Below are 27,540 nucleotides of genomic sequence, written 5' to 3'. Positions count from 1 at the left end.
GGATCACGCCCTGGGCCAAAGGCAGGCGCTAAACCACTGAGCCACCCAGGGATCCGCCCAAGATTTTATTTTTAAATACCCTCTATACCCAACAGGGGACTCAAACTCATAACCCTAAGATTAAGAGTCACGTGCTCTACTGACTTAGCCATCCAGGCACCCTGGTGTATAAATCTTTTTAATAAGCTCTTGGATTTTGTTTGCTAGTATTTTGTTGAGGATTTTTATATCTTACATTTATTTTATTTTTTATTTATTTTATTTTTTTATTTATTTTATTTTTTAAAGACAATTTTTTAAAGATTTTATTTATTTATTCATGAGAGACAGAAAGTGAGAGAGAGAGGCAGAGACACAGGCAGAGGGAGAAGCAGGCTCCATGCAGAGAGCCCAATGTGGGACTGGATCCCAGGACTCCAGGATCAGGCCCTGGCTGAAGCCAGGTGCCAAACCACTGAGCCAGGGATCCCTCTTATTTATTTATTTATTTTTTTACAGATTATTTAAACAATCTCTACACCCAACATGAGACTTGAACTCACAACTCTGAGATCAAGAGCTACATACTGAGCCAGCTAGGCACCCCTCAGCCCCACTGAGCCAGCCAGGCACCCCTGTATGTTGTATTTATAAGGGACATTGGTCTGTAATTTTCTTGTAGTGCCTTAGCATAGCTTTGGTATTAAGATAATGCTTGTCTTGGGGCACCTGACTGGCTTGGTTGATGGGAGCATGTGTTTACTTATATAATTTTTAAAGTAGGCTCCATGTGCAACATGGAGCCCAATGCAGCCTTACACTCATGACCTGAGCCAAGGGACGCCTGGGTGGCTCAGCGGTTGAGTGTCTGTCGGCCTTTGGCTCAGGGCGTAATCCTGGAGTCCCAGGATCGAGTTCCACGTCGGGCTCTCTGCTTGGAGCCTGCTTCTCCCTCACATGTGTCTCTGCCTCTGTCTTTCATAAATAAATAAAATCTTAAAAACAAACAAACAAAAAACCTGAGCGGAGATCAAGTCAACCGACTAAGCTACCCACATGCAACTCTTGATCTATTGATCTCAAGGTTGAGCCCCATGAGTCTGAGCCCCATGTTGGGTATAGTGCCCATTATAAAAAAAGAAAAAAAAAAGATAATGCCTCATAGAATGCGTTACAAGTCATTCCTCTTTAGAGTCATCACTCCTCTTTAGTTGCTTGGCAGAGGTTAAGAGGGATTGGTATTTGAATGTTTTGTCATATTCACTAGTTAAACCATCTAGCTCTTGGCTTTTTTGTTGTTGGGTGGTTTTTGATTACTGGTTCAATCTCCTTACTAGTTACAGTCTATTCAGATTTTCTATTTCCTGAATCAGTTTTGGTAGTTTGCATGTTTCTAGTAGTTCGTCCATTTCATTTAGGTTACCTGATTTGTTGTTTTACAACTGTTCATGGTATTCTTTTATAATCCTTTTTACCCATAAAATTAGTAGTAATGTCCCTACTTTTTGATTTTGGTAACTTGAGTCTTCTCTCTTTTTTTTTTCTTAGCCATTCTGGTTAACGATTTGTTGACTTTCTAGATTTTTCTCTATTGTTTTGTAGTCTCCATTTAAAAAATCTCCACTCTAGCTATTATTTTTTCTTTTCTTATGCTAGCTCTGGTTGGTTGGTGGTCTTTTTCTAATTCCTCAATATACAGTTAGGTCATTGATTTGAGATCTTTTTTTTTTTTTAAGTTTTGTTTATTAATTTGAGAGAGAGAGAGAGAGCGCACAAGTGAGGGGAGGGGCAGAGGGAGAGAGAGAATATTGAGCAGACTCTCCTCTGAGGGCAGAGCCCCACACGGGGCTTGATCCCAGAACCTTGAGATCATGACCTGAGCCGAAATCAGGAGTAGGCCACTTAAGCGACTGAGCCACTCAGGTACCCCTCTTTGTTTTTAATGTATATGTTTGCAGCTCTAAATTTCCTTTTAGTACTACTTTTACTGCATCTCATAAGATTTGGGTATTTCATGTTTTTGTTTTTGTCTCAGATATTGACTAATTGCCCTTCGTGATTTTTCCTTTGACCCGTTGGTTATTTGAAAGTGTTTTGTTTAATTTCCACATATTTGGGGATCCCTGGGTGGCGCAGTGGTTTGGCGCCTGCCTTTGGCCCAGGGCGCGATCCTGGAAACCCGTGATCGAATCCCACGTCGGGCTCCCAGTGCGTGGAGCCTGCTTCTCCCTCTGCCTGTGTCTCTGCCTCTCTCTCTCTCTCTCTCTCTCTCTCTCTCTCATAAATAAATAAAAATTAAAAAAAAATAAAAAATTTCCACATATTTGTAAATTTTCCAGTTTTCCTTTTGTTATTCATTTCTAGTTTTGTATCATAGTGATTGGAAAAAATAACTTTGTATGATTTCAGTCTTTCTAATTTATTGAGACTTACTTTGTGGCCTAACATATGGTGTATCTCAGAGAATATTCTGTGTGCTCTTAAAAAGAATGTGTTTACTGCTGTAGTTAAGTATGTTCTTATGTGCCCCCCCCCTTTTTTATTTTTTTAATAACCTTTTTATTTTTAAGGTTTTATTTTTAATCTCTACACTCAACATTGAGCCCCATGTCAGGGCTTCTCGCTCAGCGAGGAGCCTGCTTTTCCCTCTCCCTACTCCCCTCCTCCTACTTATGTTCTCAGATGTTCTCTTCCTCTCTTTCTCACTGTCTCTCAAATAAGTAAAATCTCTCTCTCTTTTTTTTTTTTTTAAAGATTTTATCTTTCTATTCATGAGAGAGGTAGAGAGAAGCAGAGACCCAGGCAGAGGGCAGGCTCCCCACAAAGGACCCCGGAATCACGCCCTGAGCCGAAGGCAGATGCTCAACAGCTGAGCCACACAGTGTCTCAATAAATAAAATCTTAAAAAAAAGAAAATAGGTCTTGAATTGAAGCAACATAAAGTATTAAAAAAAAAAAAAAAGTCATATACTCCACCAACTGAGCCAGCCAGCCAAGCACCCTGTGTTAATTTCTCTAGGAAAAAAAAAAAAATTAAGATTTATTTATTTGAGGGATCCCTGGGTGGCGCAGCGGTTTGGCGCCTGCCTTTGGCCCAGGGCGCGATCCTGGAGACCCGGGATCGAATCCCACGTCGGGCTCCCGGTGCATGGAGCCTGCTTCTCCCTCTGCCTGTGTCTCTGCCTCTCTCTCTCTGTGTGTTACTATCATAAATAATTTTTAAAAATTAAAAAAATATATTTTTTTATTTGAGACAGAGACAGAGATAGCAACAGAGACCACAAGTGGGGAGGAGAGGGAGAAGCAGGCTCCCCGCTAAGCAGGGAGCCATGCTGCTCTATCCCAGAACCCTGGGATCATGACCTGAGTCTAAGGCAGATGGCTTACTGACTGAGCCACCCAGGCACCCCTTTAAAAATATTTTTTAAAGTGTATGTGTAATGCTTACCTCAGAAATCCAGTTACCCAGAGATTATTGCTGGTGATACTCATTATTTTCTCTTCTTGTTTCTATACACATTGAGATAAAAGATAAAATTGTTCTTATACTTGTTCACAGAATTTCCTAGCGTCATTGAATACTTTGTCCAGTGGAATTTCCATTTTTATCTAGCGATTTCCAAAGTTTATACATTTCAACTGTTTCTTTTTAAATTTTTCTTTAGCATAAATGACAATTAGTACCCTTTCTATAAAGTCTTTTTTGTAATTTTGAGTATTTCTTCAGTGTTGAATCTTAGAAGTAGAATCTTTTTACCAAAGGGTATAAACTTTTTAGGGGCACTTGAGTGGCTCAGTCAGTAGAGAATGTTACTGTTACTGTTACTGTTACAGAGGTTGTGAGTTTGAGACCCACATTGGGTGCAAAGTTTACATTTAAAAAAAAAAAATAGGGACTCCTGGGTGGCTCAGCGGTTGATCTGCCTTCGGCCCAGGGCATGGTCCCGCGGTCCTGGGATCGAGTCCCACGTTGGGCTCCCTGCATGGAGCTTGCATCTCCCTCTGCCTATGTCTCTGCCTCCCCCTCTCTTTCTCTCTCTCTCTCTCTCTCTCTCTCTCTCTCTCATTAACAAATTAAAAAAAAATCTTAAAAAAAAATAGAGGATATGAAGTTTTTAGCAAACTTCTCTGACACATGCAAAAAGAAATTATATCTTGGTGTATTCTTTTGTCTGCTAAATAGGCTTGTGCTTTGTGTTTTTTGTTTTTTTAAGATTTTATTTATTCATGAGAGACACAGAGAGAGGCAGAGACACAGGCAGAGGGAGAAGTAGGCTCCTCGCAGGGACCCCGATGTGGGACTTGATCCCAGGTCTCCAGGATCATGCCCTGGGCCCAAGGCAGACGAGACGCTCAGCCACTGACTGAGCCACCCAGGGATCCCTACCTGTTTGATTCTTTTTTTTTTTTTTTAATTTATTTATGATAGTCATACAGAGAGAGGGAGAGAGGCAGAGACACAGGCAGAGGGAGAAGCAGGCCCCATGCGCCGGGAGCCCGACGTGGGATTCGATTCCGGGTCTCCAGGATCGCGCCCTGGGCCAAAGGCAGACGCTAAACCACTGCGCCACCCAGGGATCCCTACCTGTTTGATTCTTATGGCCAGTTCTCACACCCTCCTGAAGGTTCTCAATATTATTTTCCTCACAAATTGAACTCCAGACGACCTGGCTCCATGTTTATTCCCCTGAAGACGTCTCCTGTGTGGCTGGTTCTCCTGAACTAGTCTGAGCTCTAGACCCACACCGCTAGCATTGCTGTCATCCCGGGTCACCGTCTGCCTTTATTTTGGTATCTCTTTGCCCCCCTGCCAAGTGAGTCCCCCTGTTTCCTAGGACTCTTATCTTCCTCTTTTCTCAGCTTGTCCTTTCAGTTTTGATATAGCACTTCCTCTAGTAGTTTCCTGAGAATGGATCATGGGAGATAGATAATTAAAGTATCCTATGGGTCTTAAAATATATTTATTCTATCTTTATGTTCATAATATAGTCAGATATGGGATCCTAAGCTATTAATAGTTGTTTTTTTTTTTTTCAGAATTTTAAAGATTTCACCTCATTCTTTTTTTTTTTTTTAAACTACTCTACACCCAATGTGAGGCTTGAACTTACAACCCCAGGATCCAAACTTGCATGCTGCTCCTACCGAGCCCACCAGATACCCCATACTACCTCATTCTTTTAGCATCCTGTGTTGCTATAGAAAGCAGTCACGTTCTGACTGGTAGTCCTTTGAATGAGAACCTCCTTGCTTCCAGGTTACTTTTAAAATCTTCACTTTCTCTTTGTTATTCTGAAATTGTGTATATTGTGCTAAGTACTTAGTAGGTGGTGTTTTCAGTTCAGAAACTCCTGTCCTTCAACTACTAGGATGATTTTCTTCCATTTTTCTTGTTGTGCCTTTATGGGAACTTCTGTTTTGATTCTGTTCTCTTTTGTTCTGATTTTTGCCTCACTTGCCAGGAATTTTCTTCAACTTTGTTCTTTATTCATATTTTTAGTTGTGGTTAAAAAATCTATAACATAAAATTTAACATCTTAATCATTTATTAGTATGCAACTTAGTAATGTTAAGTTTATTCACATTGTTGTGTAGCCAGTCTCTAAGAACTTTTTCTTTTGCAAAACTGAAACTCTTTAAGAGATAACTCCCCATTTCCCCCTTTCCTCAGTCCTTGGCAACCACCATTCTACCTTCTGTTTCTACGAATTTGGCTACTTTAGATACCTCATATAAGTGGAATCATAGAATTTACCCATTGAGACTGCCTTATTTCACTTAGCCTAATGTCTTTGAGGTTCATCCATGTTGTATTATGTGTTAGAATTTCCTTCCTTTTTAAAGCTGAATAAAGTCTTTCATATGGATCTACCACATTTCGTTCATCTGTTCATTTGTTGAACACTTGGGTTGCTGCTTCTTGGCTATTGTGAATATTGTTGCTATGCATATGGCAAATATCTCTTCAAGATCCTGTTTTCAGTTCTTTTGGATATATATATATATATACCAGAAACAGAATTGCTAGATCATATGGTCATTTTATTTTTAATTCTTTGAGGAACCACTAGAACATTTTCCATAGTGATTGCAACATTTTATATTTCTAGTCAACAGTATACAAGAATTCCAGTTTCTCCACATCCTCACCAACACTTGTTCTCTGTTTTTTTTTTTTTTTTTTGGTTTTGTTTTGTTTTGTTTTTATAGTAAGCATCCTAATGGATGTGATGTATCTATTTTGGTTACAGTTTGCATTTCCCTAATGTTTAATGATGTTGAGCACCTTTTCATATGAATTGCTTGTTAGCCATTTACATATCATTTTAGGAGAAATGTCTACTCAAGTCTTACTGTTCATTTTGTAGTCAGGTTATTTGACTTTTTGTTGTTGAGCTGTAAGAGTTCTTTTTATATTCTGGATATGAACCCCTTATCAGATGTGATTTGCAAATGTTTTCTTCTATTTTGTAGGTTGCCTTTTCACTGTTAATTGTATCACTTGGTTCATCTAAGTTTTTAATTTTGATATATTCCATTTTGTCTATTTTCACTTCTGTTACCTGTGCTTTGGTTTTGTATTCAGGAAATTCTTACCATTTACTTCCTTTTTTTTTTTTTTTTTAAGATTTTACCTATTTATTCATGAGACACACAGAAAGATAGAGAGGCAGAGATATAGGCAGAGGGAGAAGCAGGCTCTGTGCAGGGAGCCCCGTGCAGGACTCAATCCCAGCACCCTGGAATCACGACCTGAGCCAAAGGCAGACGCTCAAACACTGAGCCACCCAGGTGCCCCCATTTACTTTTTTTTAAAAAAATAAGGCACACAGTAAAGTATCCAGTCTTAAGCCTACAGCTTGATTAATTTTTACATAAATACACTCCTGTAATCACCTTCCAGAACGAGATAGTGTTTGCAGTGTCCCAGAAAGCCCCTTGGGCCTGCTTCCCTCTCTAAGGTTATCAGTCTCCACTGTTCTCTTAGGAATTTTGCCTGTCCTGGAACTTCACCCAAATGGAATCCTATGGTGTGTGACTTTTGGGCCTGAGTGCTTCTGTTTAACATTACATCTTTGTTAGTTTTATCTTCTAACCCTTCTTTTGAATTTAGTTTGACTGTTCTATTTTTATTTTTCAAAAGCTCTTCCTTGTTCTCTGAAACTTTTTCATTCCACCTTTTTGTTGTGTTTTGTTTTATGATTTCTTTCATATCTTTAAGAAGTGGTCCAGGGGCACCTGGGTGGCTCAGTCAGTCAAGTGTCCTACTCTTCATCTTAGCTCAGGTCTTGATCTCAGGGTCATGAGTTCAAGTCCCCAAAAAAGAAGTGGTTTGTTTTTTTAAGTTTTTACTTATTACCTACATTGTCTATTTTTTGCAGTTTTTAAAAATACTTTATTTTTAAGTAATCTGTATACCCAACATGGGACTTAAACCTATAGCCCCAAGACCAAGAGTTGTGTGCTCCACTGACTGAATCCAGACATCCCGTAATTTCTCTGATCCTCGAATATTATATTGGAGTTTTTTGGTAAATGTCTGGTGAACTTTGGAAATCACTATTACAGCATTTTTTTTTAATTTCTGTTTTTTTGTTTTGTTTTGTTTTGTTTTATTTATTTACGATAGTCACACACACACAGAGAGAGAGAGAGAGGCAGAGACACAGGCAGAGGGAGAAGCAGGCTCCATGCACCGGTAGCCCGACGTGGGATTCGATCCCGGGTCTCCAGGATCGCGCCCTGAGCCAAAGGCAGGCACCAAACCGCTGCGCCACCCAGGGATCCCTACAGCATTTTTCAACATAAGTTTAGTCATCATTCTTGACATTAATACAGATAAAAAGTTTAGATAGATAGATGGCTAGAAAAATGGGATGCTGGAATGGATTCTTTTTACCTAGTTTTTTTTTTTTTTAATTTTTTTTAATTTATTTATTTATGATAGTCACAGAGAGAGAGAGAGGAAGAGACATAGGCAGAGGGAGAAGCAGGCTCCATGCACCGGGAGCCCGACATGGGACTCGATCCCGGGTCTCCAGGATCGCGCCCTGGGCCAAAGGCAGGCGCCAAACCGCTGCGCCACCCAGGGATCCCTTTACCTAGTTTCCAAAAGATCCTTCTGAAGCTAGGAGAATTATATTCATTCCATTTTTCAATTTTAGATTATATGTATTTGGCTCTTTACTATAAGTAAGGAAATTTATGCCTTGCTCCACCTCCAAATATTTTAGTACTTTCTTTAAGGTTTTTTAATTTTTTTTAATTTTATTTATTTATTTATTTAATAGTCACACTAGTCACACACAGAGAGAGAGAGAGAGGCAGAGACACAAGCAGAGGGAGAAGCAGGCTCCATGCACCGGGAGCCCGACGTGGGACTCGATCCCGGGTCTCCAGGATCACGCCCTGGGCCAAAGGCAGGCGCCAAACCGCTGCGCCACCCAGGGATCCCGGTTTTTTAATTTCTTAAACTAATCTCTGCACCCATCATGGGGCTTGAATTTATAATCCCGAGATCAGGAGTCACATGCTCCCCCAACTAAACCAGCTGGGTGCCCCATTTTAGTATTATTTTTACTTCATTGAGGTCTGTAAGTCTATACTCTGTCACCATGATTGTCATAGCTGATAAGCTTTTGTTCTATGTTTAAATGGTTTGTGTGCTCACACTATTCTTTTCTATGAACTTTTCCATTCCTGAATCTTTTATTTTGATTTTTCTCTGGTAGCTACATTCTATCAAGTGATATATCGCCTCAAGGAGGGCTTATAAGGCTTATTCTTACTTCTGAATGTCTGCCTCTGAACTGAAGGACAACCCAGTATGAAATCTTGAGGTCGCACTTTCTTTCTTCCGAATGATGGTAGGTAGACCTGATGCTATGGTCCCCTCACAGTGAGATCCCCTCTGGTTCTCTTGTTATTGGGGAAGTCTCATGGGGAAGTACATTTTTCTCCAAATCCCTAAGATCTTTTATATTGATACCTTTGGCATTGAGTGAAGTCTGAGGTTCACTCCTGATTTCCCTCCCACTAACATTTGTGCTAGCACCTGTAGATTTTTCTTTATTTGTGAGGTCTAGTCACTTGAACTAACATGGCGTGCTATTGTAATGTTCCATAATTCTTTCATCCTGGGACACGGTGGATTTTCGGACCTGCATTTAATTTTTCTTTTCTTTTTTAAACTTCTTTTTTTTTCTTTTTTAATTTTCTGAATATTTTTTCTGTTGCATATATAGCTTTTCTACTGAAGCAGTAGCAGTTGCGTTGGTCACCTTTTTCCTCTCTTGTGCTCACATCTTTCCTCTTTCCCTCGCATTTGCTGAGATTCTCTCAAGCCTTTCCTTTCTACTTGTAATGAGGTTTCACCTGTCTTTTGTGTTCTTTGTGGCTTCTGGTGTTTTTCTTTTCTTTTCTTTTTTGATTTTATTTATTTATTCATGAGAGACAGAGAGAGAGAGAGAGAGGCAGAGAGAGCATAGGCAGAGGGAGAAGCAGGCTCCATGCAGGGAGCCCAATGTGGGACTCAATCCCGGGACTCCAGGATCACGACCTGAACCAAACAAAGGCAGACGCTTAACCGCTGAGCCACCCAAACATCCCTGTTTTTCATTAGATGTGTAATGGGGCTGTTTTGACCTATATCTTTTTTTTTTTTTTAATTTTTATTTATTTATGAGAGAGAGACAGAGACATAGGCAGAGGGAGAAGCAGGCTTCATGCACCAGGAGCCCAACTTGGGATTCGATCCCGGGTCTCCAGGATCACGCCCTGGGCCAAAGGCAGGCGCCAAACCGCTGCGCCACCCAGGGATCCCTTGACCTATATCTATATAGTTTCCTCTTTCTCCTGCTCCTTCCTCGCCCTTCTGCTGTGCCAGGTTCCTGGGCTCAGGCTTCATGTATAGTACTCTGCTCTTCGGTATCTTGTTCTGATTCCTTGCCTCTTTTCCTTTCCTACCCTGGTGGCTACCAGTTCCAAGACCCCAGCCTTCTGATCATTGGCAAACTGCATGTTGCACATTCTGGTTGGAAATTACCTCAGATTTGCCAGGTGATTCCTCCCAGGTCAGCTCTATTTTGGCCTTGTTGCTTCTGTTTTTGATGCTTTTTTTTCCATTTTCCTTTCAAGGTGTTTTTTCCTTTGTTGCTCCAAACCTGTTGTCCAACTCCTCCTATTGACTCTAGTTTTCCTATTCTGGTATCAGTAGGAGTTCTTGTTGATCCTGTTTTCTTGGTGTTATTCTTCTCAGCTCTTAGGATTTGTGTGTGTGTGTGCGCACGCGCGCACTTTCTTGAAGATAGTGTTGTGTTCTATTAGCGTGGCATTTATTTATTCATTCATTCATTTATTTAAAGTGTATTTGTTTAATTTCTATACCCAATGTGGGTCACAAACTCACAATCCCGAGATCAAGAGTCATATGCTAAATTTACTGACTGAGCCAGCCAAGAGCCCCATGACATTTGTTTTTAAAGGATTTTATTTATTTGAGAGAGAGCAGGGGAAGGGGCAGTGGGAGAGGGAGAGAATCTCAAGCAGATTCCACGCTGAGCATGGAGCCCAATGCAGGGCTCAATCTCAGGACCCTGAGTTCATGACCTGGGCCAAGATCAAGAGATGAACACTTAACCGACTGAGAGCCATCAGGCGCCCCCTCAATTTTTTTTAAGTAGGCTCCACCCCCAGCATCAAGCCCAACAAGGGGTTTGAACTCACCACCCTGAAATCAAGACCTGAGTTGATGTCAAGTCAGATGCTTAACCAACTGAGCCACCAGGCAGCCTCTACCACCCCATGATATATTTTTAAATGATTTCCAGTATCCTAGACAGTTGTAATAAAGACTTAAAAGTATATTTTCCTGTTAAGTCTGCTTTTCATCATCAGTGGTCCCCATTACTGTGGGAAAGAGTGTGACCAAAAGTTAGTGAGCACTGATTTTGCTTTTCCTAATTATTTTTTCAGCTTATCAGGTAAAATCACTCCTGTACCAACATGAGCTACCTTGATATTGCATCATCTTTCTCCTTCCTTCTATTATCTTCTCATTGCTTAACCTCTTTGTTTTATAATGAGCACTTAAGATATGTCAGGCTCTGTTCTAAGTATCTTACCTGTGCTAGTTTATTTATTAATCCTCCTCACAGTAATCTTACCATGATAAATACAGTCATTATCACAAAGCAGTGAAGTCCCTTGGTCGGGTGGTAGACCTGGGATTTTAACTCAGGTAGTCTTACTCCAGACTCTGGGCTCTTTCCACTAAGGAAACCTTCAAATATTGATTATATCTCCTAACACTTTCTCTGTTAGACTCCTGAATATGTTGTATCTTTCAGGTCTTTCTGTAGAATTTGGAACAATTCTAATTTACACATGTGAGAAGAGTTGCTGGCCTCAAAATCATCAGACTCCCATGGAAGAACTTTGTATTATACAAGAAGACCCAGATGAATCATTATTTAAGTAGTGTTTCCTTTTATTTATATAAATTAAAACAAATTTTAATGTCTGGATTTGTGTATTTTTCCTTCATTTTGACCCACAGATTATTAACTGTTTAAGTGCTGTCCTTTTTGCTGTATGGCACCTGTGCTGCGGCTACAGCAAGATTTAGAACCTTCTGGCTGTGAGCTGGGCTCTCCTCCCAGGGTCAGTTGCTTATCTCCACAGTGACTGCTCCAAGCGTGGCTCCTCTCCAGCCCAGAGGTCAGGTGTTCCCTGCACAGGCAGCCTAGTCGGCTTTGTAGGAGGGAGAGCAGCTGAAGAGCCAGGGGCAGCTGTCAGCCTCTTCCCACTGCGCTCTGTTGCAGTCCCTGCATGCTGATCAAATCACACGACTCTCCCCAGTTTCTTAAGGCTCCTACCCGGTGACACTTACTGTTTAGATCAGCCTGGTGTCCTCCCCACCCTCACCCTGTCCTACCTTCTGCCCCTGCAGCTTCACAGCAAAGGAGTCCTTTCTCTATTCGGATTATTGTCCCTCCTTTCAGATGTTCACTTTTCCAGTCTCCTTTCTCCTTTTAGTTTTTACGTCAACTCCTCCATTCTGCTACTTTGACAGCGGTATGAAGACATGCCCACCGACTGTGTACAGACTTGCTATTTGCCTGCAGAGATGAGGAAACTGGTATAAACAATTTGAATTGCTACTTCTGGCAAATAACACATTAGGTCCAGATTATCAGGACGTGGGGTTCTCCTGGGCAGTGTATGACTGGTGGGAACGCCACCTGGTCCTGCCTCCCAGGGCACCTGGAGGAAAGTGGCTGGCTGGGTTCAAACTGAACTTGCTGGCAGTGAGGCTTTCAGCACATAGGAGAAGAGGAATAATTTTCTCTTTACCCTTCTAGGTACTTACTGAGAATCTGTAAGAAAAGACAGATTGGGATCCCTGGGTGGCGCAGCGGTTTGGCGCCTGCCTTTGGCCCAGGGCGCGATCCTGGAGACCCAGGATTGAATCCCACATCGGGCTTCCGGTGCATGGAGCCTGCTTCTCCCTCTGCCTGTGTCTCTGCCTCTCTCTCTCTCTGTGACTATCATAAATAAATAAAAATTAAAAAAAAAAAAAGACAGTGTGCCAGAACCCCGTCTTCAAAAAAAAAAAAAAAAAAAAGATTGACAGAAGAAAAAGAGAAGTATATGTACACCTCCTATATAGATGGGAGATACCCAGCAAAACCGAGTACCTTCTCAAAATGGCCCAAGCTATTACATCACATACCACCTTCAGCTAAAGACAAAAGAGAGATGTGGGGTGCACAGACCGGTCACAAGAAGTTATCAGGCAACACATAGCAAACAAGGGTAGCGTTGTTAAATATTGTCAGGGAAAGAAGATAATGAGAAATTAAGTCCCACATGAACCCATTCAAATGTAAAACTGCGGGGGTGCCTGCCTGGCTCAGTCAGAAGAGCTCTTGAGTTCTAGCCCCACGTTGGGTATAGAGATTACTTAAATAAAACCAAAGGAATTGAATGCATGCATGAATGAATGAAAAACTGCATGTTTTTACTTAGGAGACATAGATCAAGAAAGAGGTGTGTGTGTGTGCGGGGGGGGGATATGCACCTGAGTGGCTCAGCCAGAAGAGTATGTGAGTCTTTATCTCATCTTGGGGTTGAGTTTGAACCCCACACAAGGTGTAGTGATTACTTTAAAAAAAAAAAAAAAAAGACAAAGGCCATCAAGAGCCCTGAGGAGTGGGATTAGGCATGGGTGGGCCTTTTGAGCTTTCACTTCCAGCACTTGCATCCTATTTGAATTTGTTAAGGCATGCAGGAATTTTACACTTTATACTCACACACACAAATCCACAAAGAAAAAGCAAAAGCCCTCAAAATTAGGTAACTGCCCAGCCTGGCCTAGGGGAAAAGAAGCGAGGCAGAGAAGCCAAGGAAAGGTGGTTCCCATTCACTGAGTGTCTAGAGGGATAAGTAAGATCAGCATCCTGGGAAGGGTCTTCTTTAGATTTAACTGCCACGATGGGGATCTTTGTAAAAGCTAACCCTGTGTAGGGAAGCAACATCCGCAGCCCACTTGCAGGGGTGCCTCCCGTGCACTTCCTGCATTCCTGCAAGGACCAGACCAATTTGGCTTGTGGGTGGTGAGCCATGCAGCTGATGAGAAAGACCACAGAAGTCTAAAAGCATTTTCCTGTTTTCTCTTTACCTTTTCCAATAATTTTTTCTTACTGAATATATTTTATATATATAACATTGTGTAAGTGTACAGTGTGCAATGTGTTAACTTCATACATATTGTGAGATGATTGCTGTTGTAGCACTATTTAGCATGTTAAAAAAACAAAGTTCAACTGAGTGTAAAGATCTAACTGGCTTTAGTCAATGATTCATGAGTCTGACAGCATCCCGTCTAGCAAGTAGAAAGTTCTGAGTTGTTCAAAATAGAAGTGTTTATAGGCAGAAGGATGGTGGGACAGGAAGTTACTTAACCTTCCTATGAGGGTCTTATCAGCCAGATGAAATCACTAGAGCTGATGGACTGATTGGTTTAAAATTCCACTCCTAGGAAAGGCCAAAATTGCAATTAGGTTAGGTATTATCTCTTGGTTTGCTCGTTTGGGGCTTAGCACAAGTGACTCCATTTTTAGACTTTTCTTTTTTAGAGGTACCTCTATCACATTACATAATTATCTTTCTCTTTAGTATTTGAGATAATTTTTTTTTAATTTTAGAAGTAACATTTTCTTTGAGGAGCATGAGCATCTGGAAATACAAAAAAGCCTACAGAAGAAATAAAATTATCCACAATTCAACCGCACACAGATACAGAAAAATGTTAACTGACTTTCTAACTGCTTTTTAATATATTTTTGTTTTTACAAAATTTAATCATATAAAGTTTTGTATCTTTTAAAATTATATTGCATTATGTTGTGATGATTTTTGAATATTTCCAAATTAAAAAAAAGACAAGCCCAAAATTGGGTTGGTTAGGCTAAGTCTCACATCACCAAGCAGACTTAATTACAGTTTCAGGCTCTCCCAGAAATGGAATCTTAAACCAGTCAATCAGGAATCGCCTGATCAGGGGCACCTGGCTGCCTCAGTCAGAAGATTGCGTGACTCTTGGTCTCAGGGTTGTTGAGTTTGAGCCCCACATTGTGTGTAGAGATTATGTAAATAAATATATATTTAAAATTTTTAAAAGTTAGGTAATTACCTGATGATAGAAGGAAAGTAACCTTGCAGTAACAGACCCCATACTTGTAGGACTTCCTTGCTCCTTCTCCCTTGCAGCCATGAAAGTCTTTGTACCGCTCCTCAGGGCTCTTTTTTGTCTCCTAGGTTGAATGGTGCTCAATTGGAATTGAGGTTTGCTCCAATAAACACATTTTAAAAATATGCCTCAGTTTATATTTTAACAACCTCTAGGAAAGCTTTGCTTTAGAATCCTTATCTATGGGCAACCTGGGTGGCTCAGTGGTTTGGTGCTGCCTTCAGCTGGGGCATGATCCTGGAGACTCGGGATCGAGTCCCACCTCCGGCTGCCTGCATGGAGCCTGCTTCTCCCTCTGCCTGTTACACTCTCACGGATAAATAAAAATCTTGGAAAAAAAAAAAAAAAGAATCCTTACCTATAGCTACGGGAGTGCTTGTTTTCCTATCCTTTGCCCACACGGAATGCCACACTTTTTCTTTTGCTGGATTCACAGGTGAAAAGGACTTAAGCACGGTTTTACAATTCTCTGATTACACACTGTAATGTTTATTGGTCATATGCATTTCCTTTGCGAGTGCCTGTTCACACCCCTGGCCTGTATTCCTTGTTGGGGGGGGTGACATCTGCTCTCTTGTTAATTTGCAAGAACTCTTTACATACAGCGGCATCTATTTTCAAACGCGCACGGGAGCCTCGGCTGGGAGTGCAACCCCCCCAGGCTTACAAAGCCGGCCGCTGGGGTTCCCAAGGCCGGACGGCGGCTCCCGGCTCCTGGCGCGGCGGCGACCACCACCACCAGGCCGGGGTCCGACGCGGCCGCGAGCGGGCTTCGCGCCGAGCGCATCCTGCACGCGGCAGGGCCTCCCCGCGCGGCCCGGGCGTCGCCCGCTCGGCGCCAACGGCGGCCGCAGTGCGCAGGAACGGAAGTCGGGCCGCCCTTCCCCCACCTGCTTCCGGCCGCCGCTCAGTTCTCGCGCCTCCGCCTCCGCCTCCGCCGCGGCTCGTGGTCGTCCCGCCATGGCACTGTCGCGGGGGCTGCCCCGGGAGCTGGCCGAGGCCGTGGCCGGGGGCCGGGTGCTGGTGGTGGGCGCGGGCGGCATCGGCTGCGAGCTCCTCAAGAACCTCGTGCTCACCGGCTTCTCTCACATCGACCTGGTGAGGGCCCGGCGTGCGCGCGGGCTGAATGGCGGGCCGGCCTGCGGGGGGCCGGGGCGCGGGGGGCGGGCGGCGGGGCGGCGGCGGCGGGCCCGCAGGCCCCGGGGTCGGGGCCGCCCGCGGGGCCGCGCGGGACGCCGGGAGGCCGCGGGCCGGGGTCCTCCGGGCGCCCCCTCCGTCTCCCCTTCCCCCCGGGGGCCGCGGCGGCGCTGGGCTGGGGGAGCGGCCTCGCGTGCCCGGCTCCCGCGGGAGGCGATGGTGCGCGTGTCGTGGGGGTCGTGACCGTTGGTGTCGGCGGTCACGGGAGCCGGTGGCTGCTGAGCGCTCGTCCCGAGCCCCACGCAGTTCTGAGCGGTTAACTTGCCTTAATGCATCTTCTCTTCGCTGCCCCCGTAAGGTTGCAAACGCCATTTTCATCCCCCACCCCCCCCGCCGCTTTAAAAAAAAAAAAAAAGAAGAAGAAGAAGAAGAAGAAAAGTGAGCTCTAGGAGCATTTTTTTTTTTTAGTAACTTAGCGAAGCAAGTGGCAGGACTGCTCTGGCACCGGCGCTCCTCTGCTGTGGGTATAATCCGCGTGACTGTCCCTGTTATCTCCGTAGATAGCCCTAGACATCCCCCAAGACGTTGGTGAGGATTGTGACTCTTGGCACTCCTGTCCAGTGACTGTAATCTTAAATACTATTAAATGTAAAACTTTTTTTTTTTTAAGAAATTGGAGGTGTTAACGAGGAGGCTGGATGTGAGTTTAAGTCGTCTTGAAGGTGTAGTGGAAATACGGAATGGGGGAAAAAAAATAGAAGTGGCAGACTGAACTAAGAAATGATTTGGGGGGGGGGGGGGCCCGGCTGGAGAATTTACACATTTTTCCTTTGGCTGTTAGAAGGGTAGCCTGCCTTCCCATCCGGTTCTGGACCTCAGATCCAGATGGGATTTGTGCCCGGAGCTGGTAACTGCTGCTACACGTTTAAAAAGAACCGTTTTTGTAATAGGACAGTAGACTGGGCGCCTGAAAAAGAAACGCTGATTTCTTTTTTTTTTTAAATTTGATTTAATTTTTGTAATAAACGTGGAAAGTGCAGGTAGAAAATGTTTAGGTGGTTATATAGTGATTTTTTTTTTCCAGAAATTATAACCTAAACTGTTAAAATGTTTCATGATAACGTTTTGGTTAGTCTATATTTTGGAGTGGAATGAAGTCTTTAGTCGTTTTCTTCCATTATGTTTGTTAATTGATGAGAGAGAGAGAGGCAGAGACACAGGCAGAGGGAGAGGCAGGCTCCAATGCAGGGAGCCTAATATGGGATTTGATCCCAGGTCTCCAGGATCAGGCCCTGGGCGGAAGGGAGGCGCTCAATCGCTGAGCCACCCAGGAATCCCCCGTTATGTTTATTTTTAAGCAGCAGTTAGTAATAGTTAAAAGGTGACACTACTTCTTTAACCTTGTGTAGACATTTCCTTTCGCAGTCCTTAGGTAATGATTATAATAAATGGAGTTGTGCGTGAATGAAGACTTGAACTAAAGCAGCAAAAATTCAGTAAATCTGCCAAGTATCATTTAAGAAAAACAAGTCAGATTAATATATTGGGTTTGATAGTAATTAGATTGATAGATAAATGAGTTATATATTTATTTTCAATAGACACATAATTTTATGCCATGTAAGGAATTTCCAAACATACTTGCCAGGATGATTAAACAAACAAACAAAAAATGCATCCTTTCTAAAATATTTCTGAGAAAAATATCTCTGAAATTAAATCCTGACTTTTTTTTATTTATTTTTATTTTTTTAAGATTTTATTCATTTACTCATGAGAGACACAGAGGCAGAGACACAGTCAGAGGGAAAAATAGGCTCTATGCAGGGAGCCCGACGTGGGACTCGATCCCAGCACCCGGGATCAAGCCCTGGGCCGAAGACGGCGCTAAACCGCAGAGCCACCTGGGCTGCCGTTGACTTTTTTTTAAAATTAAGTCCCGAGTCCTTTTTTTTTTTTTAATGTGTTAAATTATTTTTATCAGTTTGACAATTTTGGTATTGCTGGTTGAAAGTGAAAAGCATTTTTTTTTGCTGATGTGACGAAGAGCAAGAGTTTGGGTTATGAATGCTGAAGATAGTAGTATTGCTCAAACATACTAGAAAATTTGTGATTTATCTGGAGTTTATGCACTTGTAGATTGATCTGGATACTATCGATGTCAGCAACCTCAACAGGCAATTTTTGTTTCAAAAGAAACATGTTGGAAGATCAAAGGCCCAGGTAACTTTATTTTTCTTATACTTTTTGTCTTTATTCATTAATATTTGTGCACTTCGGTGTATCTTCTCTTTATGGTATCAGGTTAATTGGGACTCTTCAGTAGGAGGAAGAATTGGGGGAAGCTGCCTCTTTTTACTTCAGAGATTGTGAAGAATAGAAAGATGTGGAATAAAGTACTAAAGACTACATCCTCCTGTTGTAGGGTGTTGAGGAAATAGATGTGCTCTACCTGGTCCTGTAAATGGTATTCCCTTCATATTTAGATTTCGCATCGTTTGCTTAGGGTGAGCTTTGTTCCAATGTTTCCTAGAGGTTGACTGCTCCTGTATTTGGGGGCAAGAGAAGCGACAGCCTCTACTCCTGTCTCTTGTAGAAAAAGAGCCTTCCCTGAGGTTCTAGCCACCTTGGCTTTTCCTTAGTGCCTTGAATGTTCCATCTTGAATCAGGGTCTTAAAAAACATCTTTTTACTTTGCTTTTCTCCCAACCCTTTTGGCAAACTCCCACTCTGTTCTCTTTTTTAGTTTCCAAAATTTGGCTTCCTTCTCTAGAGATACACTCCAAATAAACCTTCTAGACTAAGTCAGACCTTCCTCTTATACAATTTCTACTTTTTTTTTTTTAAGATATTTTTATTTATTTAAGTAATCTCTACACAACGTGGGGCCGAAACTCAGAACCCCGAGATCAAGAGTAGCCCGCTCTTCTGACTGAGCCAGCCAGGCGCCCTACAGCTTCTCCTTTTTCTCTATCATTTATCATAGTTCATAGTTCTGTTTATCTACACTAATTAGCGTTACTTTGGTTTACTAAGTGCTTCATACAGATGCTGGCACAAAGAAGATACTCAGTAAATGTTTATTGAATGAATAAATGACACTTAGTTACTGCATTTTATATTCTTGTTGACGCTTGCTATTCATGTAGATGTGTATAAGGGAAGGAGCCAGCTCTCCTTTTATTTTATAAATATATATCATTTTAATCATTGAAATGCACATTTTTATATTTCTTTAGTTTTTAATACAAATAAGATATGTAAGTAGGTGAAACAGTTTGTCATCCATAAATAAACTTGAAATACAGAGAATTGTAGCAATTGAGTAAATTAGTAATTTAGTGTTGTTTGTTTTTCCAGGTTGCCAAAGAAAGTGTACTGCAGTTTTACCCGAAAGCTAATATCATAGCCTATCATGACAGCATCATGAAGTATGTTCTAATTATTATGTTGCAAAACTGTTGTTTTGTGAATTAAACTTTGAAAGTATAAGGTATTTTTGTTAACTTGATCCAGGAGTTTGAAGTCCTTCTGCTTTTAAAAATGATTTTTCTATCCTAATTATAGAGAACAAACTGCTGGTTATCAGGGGAGGTGGATGGGGATGGATTAAATAAGTGATGGGGATTAAGGAGGGCACTGTGATGAGCCCCAAGTGTTGTGTTGTATGTAAGTGTTGTCACTAAATAATATACTGTATGTTAACTAACTGGTATTTAAATAAAAACATAAATTTTTTTTCTAGATAAAATGTCATAGCTTGTACCCACATAATAAGTAGAGTTTTTATAAATAGTTTATATAACGGATTTAAATGAGTTAGAGACAAAATATTTTAATATTTTAAATAAGTTACTGAAACTTACACAGGGCCTTATGTTTTTGTTTTAAATAAAGATACACTAAACTATGAAAAATCCTTATATGTGATAATTCAGACTTCTAAATATATCGCTCTCATTCTGATTGATTGCATCTGTGGTCTTTTTCAGTTTAAACGATTCCTTCCCAATATAATTTGTTTGGACTATGACGTCTGTACTATAACACTAGAAATTGTGATGGGGGCCATATATAAATACGCTCTGATCTCAGTAAAGATAGAGTAAATACATAATTTTGGAAGTGTTGGGACAAAGGAACCCTGGGTCTGAATTGTCCTTTATAGTTGTTGTCTAGCTTACAAGTAAGTGGTATTAAAAATAGTAACTTCTTGTTTGAGGTCTGCAATTAGAGTCTTTTACTTTCTCAGGAAATTTGTATCTCCAGTTTCTCTTTTATTCTCTGGATGTTTGCTCTGCAAACCTTCCTGTAGCTCTGTAACCCCTTTGCCCTGTGTTGCTTTCCCAGTGCTTCTAAAAGCAGGGACCCTAGAGGCCTGAACCCTGCCTGATCCTAACCATGTGAGGTGAAGTCAGAGGCCAGGCAGATCCTGGGAATGTGTTCTTTATATGTTCCCAGGCTGCCTGGCGAAGGCCTGGTGGGACTGGTGAAGTCATGCCATCTTTCTGCCAGTTTGAGATCCTGCTCTTAGGCCCTAGATTGCTGGCTAGAAAGGATGCCTAGTCACAGGGAGTAAGGGGAAATTATTTCTTTGAAGTCTGCTATGGTGTTTGGAAAAAGTCCAACCTATTATACCCCTAGTATCAATTATTTTTGCACTGTTATTTTAATATGCTTTTTAGGATACTGTATTCTGTGAAGATCAGGTGTAAGGCCAGTTGTTTTAGTGACATTGTTTTGTTTTGTTTTATTTTGTAGCCCTGACTATAATGTGGAATTTTTTCGACAATTTATATTGGTTATGAATGCTTTAGATAACAGAGGTGAGATTATTTTAATACATTTAATTTCTAAGTATTTCCCTTCCTCCAAAACAAGGCTGTTTCCACTTGTAGCGTTTAAAGTATTTCCTAATGAGTTTCATGTAGAGGGAAGTAAGGTTAGCTTTAAAATTTACCAGTTGATTGTAATTTTAACTAGAACTGGTTTCAGGCAGGAATTTAGCTATCATTTACTCTGCTTGTTCTACCAAAAGGTGTGAATATAGAAGTTGTTAAAATCACTAAAAAGAGGGTGACTACATATGGTATGTGGGTGTGTGCTTGTTTCAGAGTATCCCATCACTTAAGCCGTGTGACTTCCTTCATTTACATGGCGATCTAAGAAATATCAGTGCCTACATCTCATCTCAAAACCAGTTAAGTCAGTCTCTGAATGGGGCCTGAACATCTTTTTTTCCCAAGATTCCTACATAATGCTAAAGTGCAATCAGGGCTGTAAAACCACTGTTTTGAGATTGAGGCAACAGGATGTCAAAGTTCTTGTAGATGCCATGGATCTTGAATTATTTTAGGTATAGCTGGTGTGCCAGGATAACAGACTGGACTCTGTTTAGACGTACACATTATTAGACCAGTTAAGCTTTTCACAAATAGTGGGTGATGTTTCTTAAAATCAAGTGTTTTATAGTCAGGCATTGTTCTGCATGGGAAACGTCTGTGGAGTGATTTGTAACAATTTTGAGCCAGAAATACCAAAGAATAAACACAAAGTAGCATGAGGGAGAGTCAGAGTTACCTTTTTTTACCTTTTTTTTTTTTTTTTTTAAGTTTTATTTATTTACTTGAGAGAGTAAGTGAGTGGGAGCAGTGGCAGAGAGAATCTCAAGCTGACCCTGAGCAAGGAGAACCCTGAGCGTGGAGCTGACATACAGGCCAGATACCAAGACCCTGAGATTGTGACCTGAGCCAAAACCAAGAGTGGGGTACTCAACTGACTGAGCCACCCACACCTCCCAGAATGACTTTTAACTAGACTCCTTTTTATTCCCCTTGGCCTTAAACTGCCTTAATAGTTCCAAGTTGATGTTCTATATTCTCCATTCACTTCTATATGTTACCTACTAATTTTTTTAGAATAATAATAAGAACTCAAAACACATTGAAACAATGCTTTAGCTAAGATTAAGAGTAGGCACAGCAATAGAAGAAAAAGGCGACACTTTGTGATTTAAAAATTATTTATAGGGGTACTTTCCAATGGAGTAAATTTGTGCTATAAATTATGTTTGAAATTTTGCTAGTGAATGTCTCTTAAATATAGCAGTTTTATTTACTCTGGTCATAGCTATAAGAAAATTGCATTGAAATAAAAAAAAAAACAATAGTTCGGGTAAATGTTATCCTAACTAAAGGTAATTGTTTTTTTTTTCCCCCCGTAAATTACTGCTAACTAGGGACACCTGGGTGGCCCAGCGATTGAGTGTTTGCCTTTGGTTCAGGGCGTGATCCCAGAGTCCCGGGATCGGGTCCGCATCGGGCTCCCTGTGAGGAGCCTGCTTCTCCCTCTGCCTGTGTCTCTGCGTCTCTCTCTCTCTCTCTGACTTTCATGAGTAAATAAATAAGCTCTTTAAAAACAAAAACACTGCTAACTAGTATTTTTCTTCCAGCTGCTCGCAACCATGTTAATAGGATGTGCCTGGCAGCTGATGTTCCTCTTATTGAGAGTGGAACTGCTGGTTACCTTGGGCAAGTAACTACCATCAAAAAGGTAAAGTAAGTTTTTTTTACTTCCCAAATAATTTTTTTGGACCTTAAGGGAGGGAAGAAGTAAACTTTGAATTTATATGATTTGGGCTGGTCAGCATCCAAGAAACAGGGATTTTTGTACTGTGATAAAACATAGATACTATAAAAGTATTGAAAAGAATATAAGGCAGAGATTTTTTAGCTTGGTGCTGTTTTGCTTCTGTAGCTTATATATTAAAATTATTAGACTGGTAAGCTTAATAAAATTACATTTACAAATTCTTTGTAGCTATGAGACTGCATGCCATGCTGTAGTTGACATGATAAAACAGTCTTCTGCAAAATTACTTTTTATCTGAAGTCTGGACTCAGTAGATCTTTGAAGAGTACTTTGAAAATTTTTGGTGTATTTCTGAAATATTTCAAACAGAATAATAGAGCAAATGAATACTTGTAGACTTACAATGGAGTTTTACAAAATTCAACGATGTCCTCTTTTTCCTCTTAGTTCTTTTAGGAAATTAAACTTAGTTACATATGAGGAATCATTTTGCAGGTTTTGAAACCAAAACTTGGATTACATTCCTTAAAATTTGCTACTTTTGTCCGTTACTTGGCAGTTTACCCATATTGAAAATTGTGGCTCTGCTTCTTTCCTTTTAGCTGGTAAATACTACTATTAGAAGCTTATTTAGTATCTTTTTACAAAGACTATTGTAAATATCAGTGTGTATTAAATTTACTTAAATCACTAGAGTCCTTCAGAGTCTGTTCATAAGTTCAGCAGTAGTTCTCTTTTCCACTGTGATTTGACGGATGGCTGCTTGTCGTATGGCTGCTGCCCCCAGGAAAGTTACTGTGAAAGATACTAGAAATGGTACTATGGAGAAAGTCCTGGATTTGCTGCTATATATGTTAAAACAATATTTCCAGGTTTTGGTTCTTTAACCAGTATTAGAAAGACATTGCTCATTAACATGATCCTAAGGTACTAGTATGTATTAAGACCGAGGTTGAGAATTGCTGAAATGAGGAATATTCATTTATGGTTTTGAAAAATTGTCTTAGGTGCCATAGACTTGTTCCAAAGAGTCCTTACATTGCAAATTAAAATGTAACCCTAGCTCAACAAAATGAAGATTTTATTTGGTGGTAATCTAGGATTTTTCTGTATACATAGGTGGTTCTTGAAATGAATAATTATTTTTAGCTTTCTTAATTTTTAGGAGATTATAAGGTAAGGCTATGAATATTTAAATAACTGAGGTTCACACCTTTGAGAGATAATTGGTTAGAAAGCTGTTATTTGTTTAAAAAAAAACTGTTATTTGTCTTTTAGTAGTTTTTCTTTTGTTTAGGGTGATTAAGGGAAACTTCATATTGATATTCAGGTGCAGTTGTTTTTTTTGGGTTTTTTTTTTTTTTTTTTTTTTTTTTAGCTTGTGAGTGGTGCTTACTGGACCAGGAGTCAGGAATCCTGGCTTAGATTTAGCTGTGACTGTGATTCATTCAATTCACATTTCTTACAGTTTCTCCTCTGTAAAGGAAGGATTTTGGAGTCACTGATATTTTAAAATATGCTTGACAGTATAAAATCCAGTTAGAGTAGATGAATGAATGTTTATTATATTACTTTATAATGTTGAGAAACCACCAGTGTGGGATAAATGACTTTCTCATATCCTGACTTTGCAGGGTGTAACTGAGTGTTACGAATGTCATCCCAAACCAACCCAGAGAACTTTTCCTGGCTGTACAATTCGTAACACACCATCAGAACCTATTCATTGCATCGTTTGGGCAAAGTATTTGTTCAAGTAAGAGAGTATCTATTTCTGGGCGTATTTTCAGTATTGTCGATGGGAAATGGGGTCATTTTTATTTAAATATTTTGGAGAGATTGTACTTAGGAGGAATATTCTTTTAAATATGGCAAAGAGATACTTCAGTAGCTTTCTTTTGATATCTCTTGTGCTAAATTCAGCCAACATTGTATCCATGCCTGTTAATATACCATAGACTGTTTAGGAAGCCTGATATTGGAGACAGGCATGTAACTAAAGGAATACAAATTTGTGTATTTGGAATTATAAAAACAGCAGCAACTCATTGGTTAAAAAAAGATCACGGGGGAGTGCCTGGGTGACTCAGTCAGTTAAGCATCTACCTTTAGCTTGGGGCGTGTCCCAGGGCCCTGCTAGTGGGGAACCTGCTTCTCTCTCTCCTCTCTCTCTCTCTCTCCCCCTCTGACCCTCCACCCCCACTTCTTTGTGCTCTCTCTTTCAAATAAGTAAATTCTTTTTTTTTAAAGTGAGATTGTGGAAATTAAAAATATTTTGTAATGATAATGAAAATAATACATGTGAAACTTGGATGCATTGAATATGGCATTTGATAGAAAAGTTCTAGGCATAGACACATACAGAAAGATGAACCTTAATGAGCTAAGGACCCAACTTATATTGGAAAAAGGATAAACTCCAAGGAAATTGGTGGGAAGGAGGTAATTGAGATAAAGGGGAAAAAATACTTCTTTGAGTTCAGTCATGAAAAGGAGAGAGAAATAACTAAATGAAGAATATAATCTCAGGGCAGATTTACGTAATAGTAAAGAACAAAAGGGTGATAATAAAAAGACCATGCTGGTATACAGAAATTTTTAATGATCTGGATAAATTCATTTAAAAAAAAGAGAGCACAGTGAGGAGGGACAGAGGGAGAAAATCTCAAGCAGACTCCATGCTGAGCATGGAGCCCAGTAAGGGGGTCAGTCTCTCTACTTGTGAAATTACCATCTGGACCAAAACAGAGTCAGATCCTTAACTGACTGCTTGCTACTCAGGCACTCTTGGATAAATTCACTATGAAAAAAACTGACTCAAAGAAATAGAAAGCCTGAATAGTACTATGCCTTAGGGGAATTTAACCAGTGTTTTAAATTCTGAGTGATGCACCAAACTTAGGTGAATTTACTGGTGATCTCCACTGAACTTGAAAGTACTATATCAAAATAATGTTAAGTAAACTGTCCCATAGACCTTTTTTTTAAATGAATATTAGTTTACATTTACAGGACTGTCATGTCTTTGATAACAAAACCACATAAGGTCATTATGGAGTAACAGAATTTTAAGACTTTTTTTTTTTTTAAGCTTTATTTGTTTTAGAGTGTACACATTCTTGTAAGAGTGTGGGGAGGGCCTCAAGGGGGAGAGAGAGAAGCAGATTCCCTACAGAGCTCAGAGCCCGACATAGGGTTCAGTCTCATGACTCTAAGATCACGACCCTGAGACAAAATCAAGAGTTAGATGCTGAACTGACTTAGCCACCCAGAGACCCTCAAGACATTCTTATTTATAAATGTAGATGCAAAAGTCTTGTACAAAATAGTAGCATACAAATCTAGAATTTTGTAAAACAAAAAGTGTGCCATGACCAGGTTGTATTTATTCCAAGAATATAAGCACAGTTTAATAAAGGTCTTTCACTTCATTAAGAAATTAAAGAGGGGGCAGCCCGGGTGGCTCAGCGGTTTAGCACTGCCGTAAGCCCAGGGCTGGATCCTGGAGACCCAGGATCGAGTCCCACATCTGGGCTCCCTGCATGGAGCCTGCTTCTCCCTCTGCCTGTGTCTCTGCCTCTCTTTCTCTCTCTCTCTCTCTCTCTCTCTGTCTCATGAATAAATACAAATCTTTAAAAAAAGAGGGAGAGAAACTATATAATCGAGATGTAGAAAAAGCATCTGACAAAATTTAGCAGACATCATTTCATGACAAATTCTTAGTGAATTAAAATTTTATCAACCTGGTAAAAGATATCTTTACAAACCTACAACCAACACTGATTTCCTTATTGATTGAGGTATAATGTATATGCACTCGGAAAAGTACACATAGAATAATGGTATAACAGTGAAATTTCACAGAAAACATACTTACAAACTTTAAGTGGTAAACTTTTTAACAGATTTTACTTTTTAGAAATTTAAGATTTTCAGCAAAATTGAGGAGGTACAGAGTTCCCCCATTGTTTCTTGTGTTAGTATGATACATACGTAGTAATTAATGAACCACTATTGGTCCTTTTTGTTAACTGAAGTCCATGGTTTATTCAGAGATCTTTCGTTTTTACCTAGTGTCCCTTTTTTGTTCCAGGGTACCACATTACCATTAGTTGGGTCAGGTCTCTTTAGGCCTTAGGCCTCCTTTGGCTGTCATAGTTTTTCAGACTTTCCTCCTTTTTGATGACCTGATAATTTTGAGGTGTGCTAGTCAGGTACTTTGTAAGATGCTTTACTATGGGAAATTTTTTTGTGTGTGTTAACACTGTCATGAGCTATTGGAAGGGAAATCACACAGGTAGGTAAATTGCCATTTTCATGACATCATATGAAGAGTAAATATATTATTGAAATATTGATGTAGTTTATAACTTAATGTTGGCCTTGATCATTTAACTAAGGTAGTGTTTGCCAGGCTTCTCCACTGTAAAGTTAACTCTGCTCCCCCCCCCCCCCTTTTTTTAAAGATTTTATTTATTTATCCATGAGAGACACAGAACGGCAGAGACAGGCAGAGGGAGAAGCAGGCTCCATACAGGGAGCCCAACGCAGGACTTGATCCTGGGTCTCCAGAATCACACCCTGGGCTGAAGGCAGGGCTAAACTGCTGAGCCACCTGGGCTGCCCTGCTCCCCTTTCTATATTGTATCGTACACTTCGGAAGGAAGTCATTGTGTGCATCTCACACCTAAGGAATGGGAGCTGTGTTCTGTTTTCTTGAGAGCATAGTGTCTACATAGAGTTCTTCTGCCTGGAAAATTTTTCTCACCTATTTATTGATTTATTCATCATTTATATCAGTATGCAGTCATTAAATATATTTTTCAGGTTAAATCCAGTAGTATGTTTGTTGCTCAGCTTTGGCTGCTGGGAATTCTTTATTTTGGGTCTGTGTTCTTAGACATACTGCCATCAATGGGGGGAGGATGTTTAGGGAGTAATACCTTGCTTTCTGGTACTAGATGTTCCAGGCTCATCATGTTATTTCCTGCTGTAGAATCAGACCTTTCTCCAAGGAGCCTTGGTTCCTTTTATTAAAGAATGGCTTTAGAAATCAAGATTTGAATGTTTGGCATGCATTGG

The 27,540-nt window shown here is 40.5% G+C and overlaps 2 protein-coding genes across 4 annotated transcripts in view; both read left to right on the top strand.

The window, feature by feature from the left end:
- PDCD2L (programmed cell death 2 like) overlaps window positions 1-11,504 on the top strand; it is a 30,775-nt gene extending 19,271 nt beyond the window's left edge. For 2 of the 3 annotated variants that reach the window (XM_055311938.1, XM_055311937.1), the window contains exon 7: window positions 11,328-11,504. In XM_055311938.1, the coding sequence (XP_055167913.1) occupies window positions 11,328-11,458 (131 nt within the window). In that variant the 3' untranslated portion in view covers window positions 11,459-11,504. Of the gene's footprint in view, window positions 1-8,711; window positions 8,847-11,327 lie in introns of all 3 variants that reach the window. The other variant, XR_008662624.1, reaches the window with a different exon arrangement.
- Window positions 11,505-15,630: 4,126 nt separating this feature from the next.
- The window catches only part of UBA2 (ubiquitin like modifier activating enzyme 2), a 39,046-nt gene continuing 27,136 nt past the window's right edge, over window positions 15,631-27,540 (top strand). Inside the window, exons 1-6 of the mRNA XM_055310500.1 lie at window positions 15,631-15,829; window positions 18,008-18,091; window positions 19,228-19,298; window positions 20,629-20,693; window positions 22,319-22,419; window positions 24,093-24,214. Coding sequence (XP_055166475.1) covers window positions 15,692-15,829; window positions 18,008-18,091; window positions 19,228-19,298; window positions 20,629-20,693; window positions 22,319-22,419; window positions 24,093-24,214 — 581 coding nt within the window. The 5' untranslated portion in view covers window positions 15,631-15,691. The remainder of the gene's footprint in view (window positions 15,830-18,007; window positions 18,092-19,227; window positions 19,299-20,628; window positions 20,694-22,318; window positions 22,420-24,092; window positions 24,215-27,540) is intronic.

The sequence above is a fragment of the Nyctereutes procyonoides genome, unplaced genomic scaffold (genome assembly GCF_905146905.1).
Source record: "Nyctereutes procyonoides isolate TBG_1078 unplaced genomic scaffold, NYPRO_anot_genome, whole genome shotgun sequence".
In the NCBI taxonomy this organism is placed as follows: domain Eukaryota; kingdom Metazoa; phylum Chordata; class Mammalia; order Carnivora; family Canidae; genus Nyctereutes; species Nyctereutes procyonoides.
The sequence above is the reverse complement of the archived record's forward strand: the minus strand, read 5'-3'. Positions and strand labels throughout refer to the sequence as shown.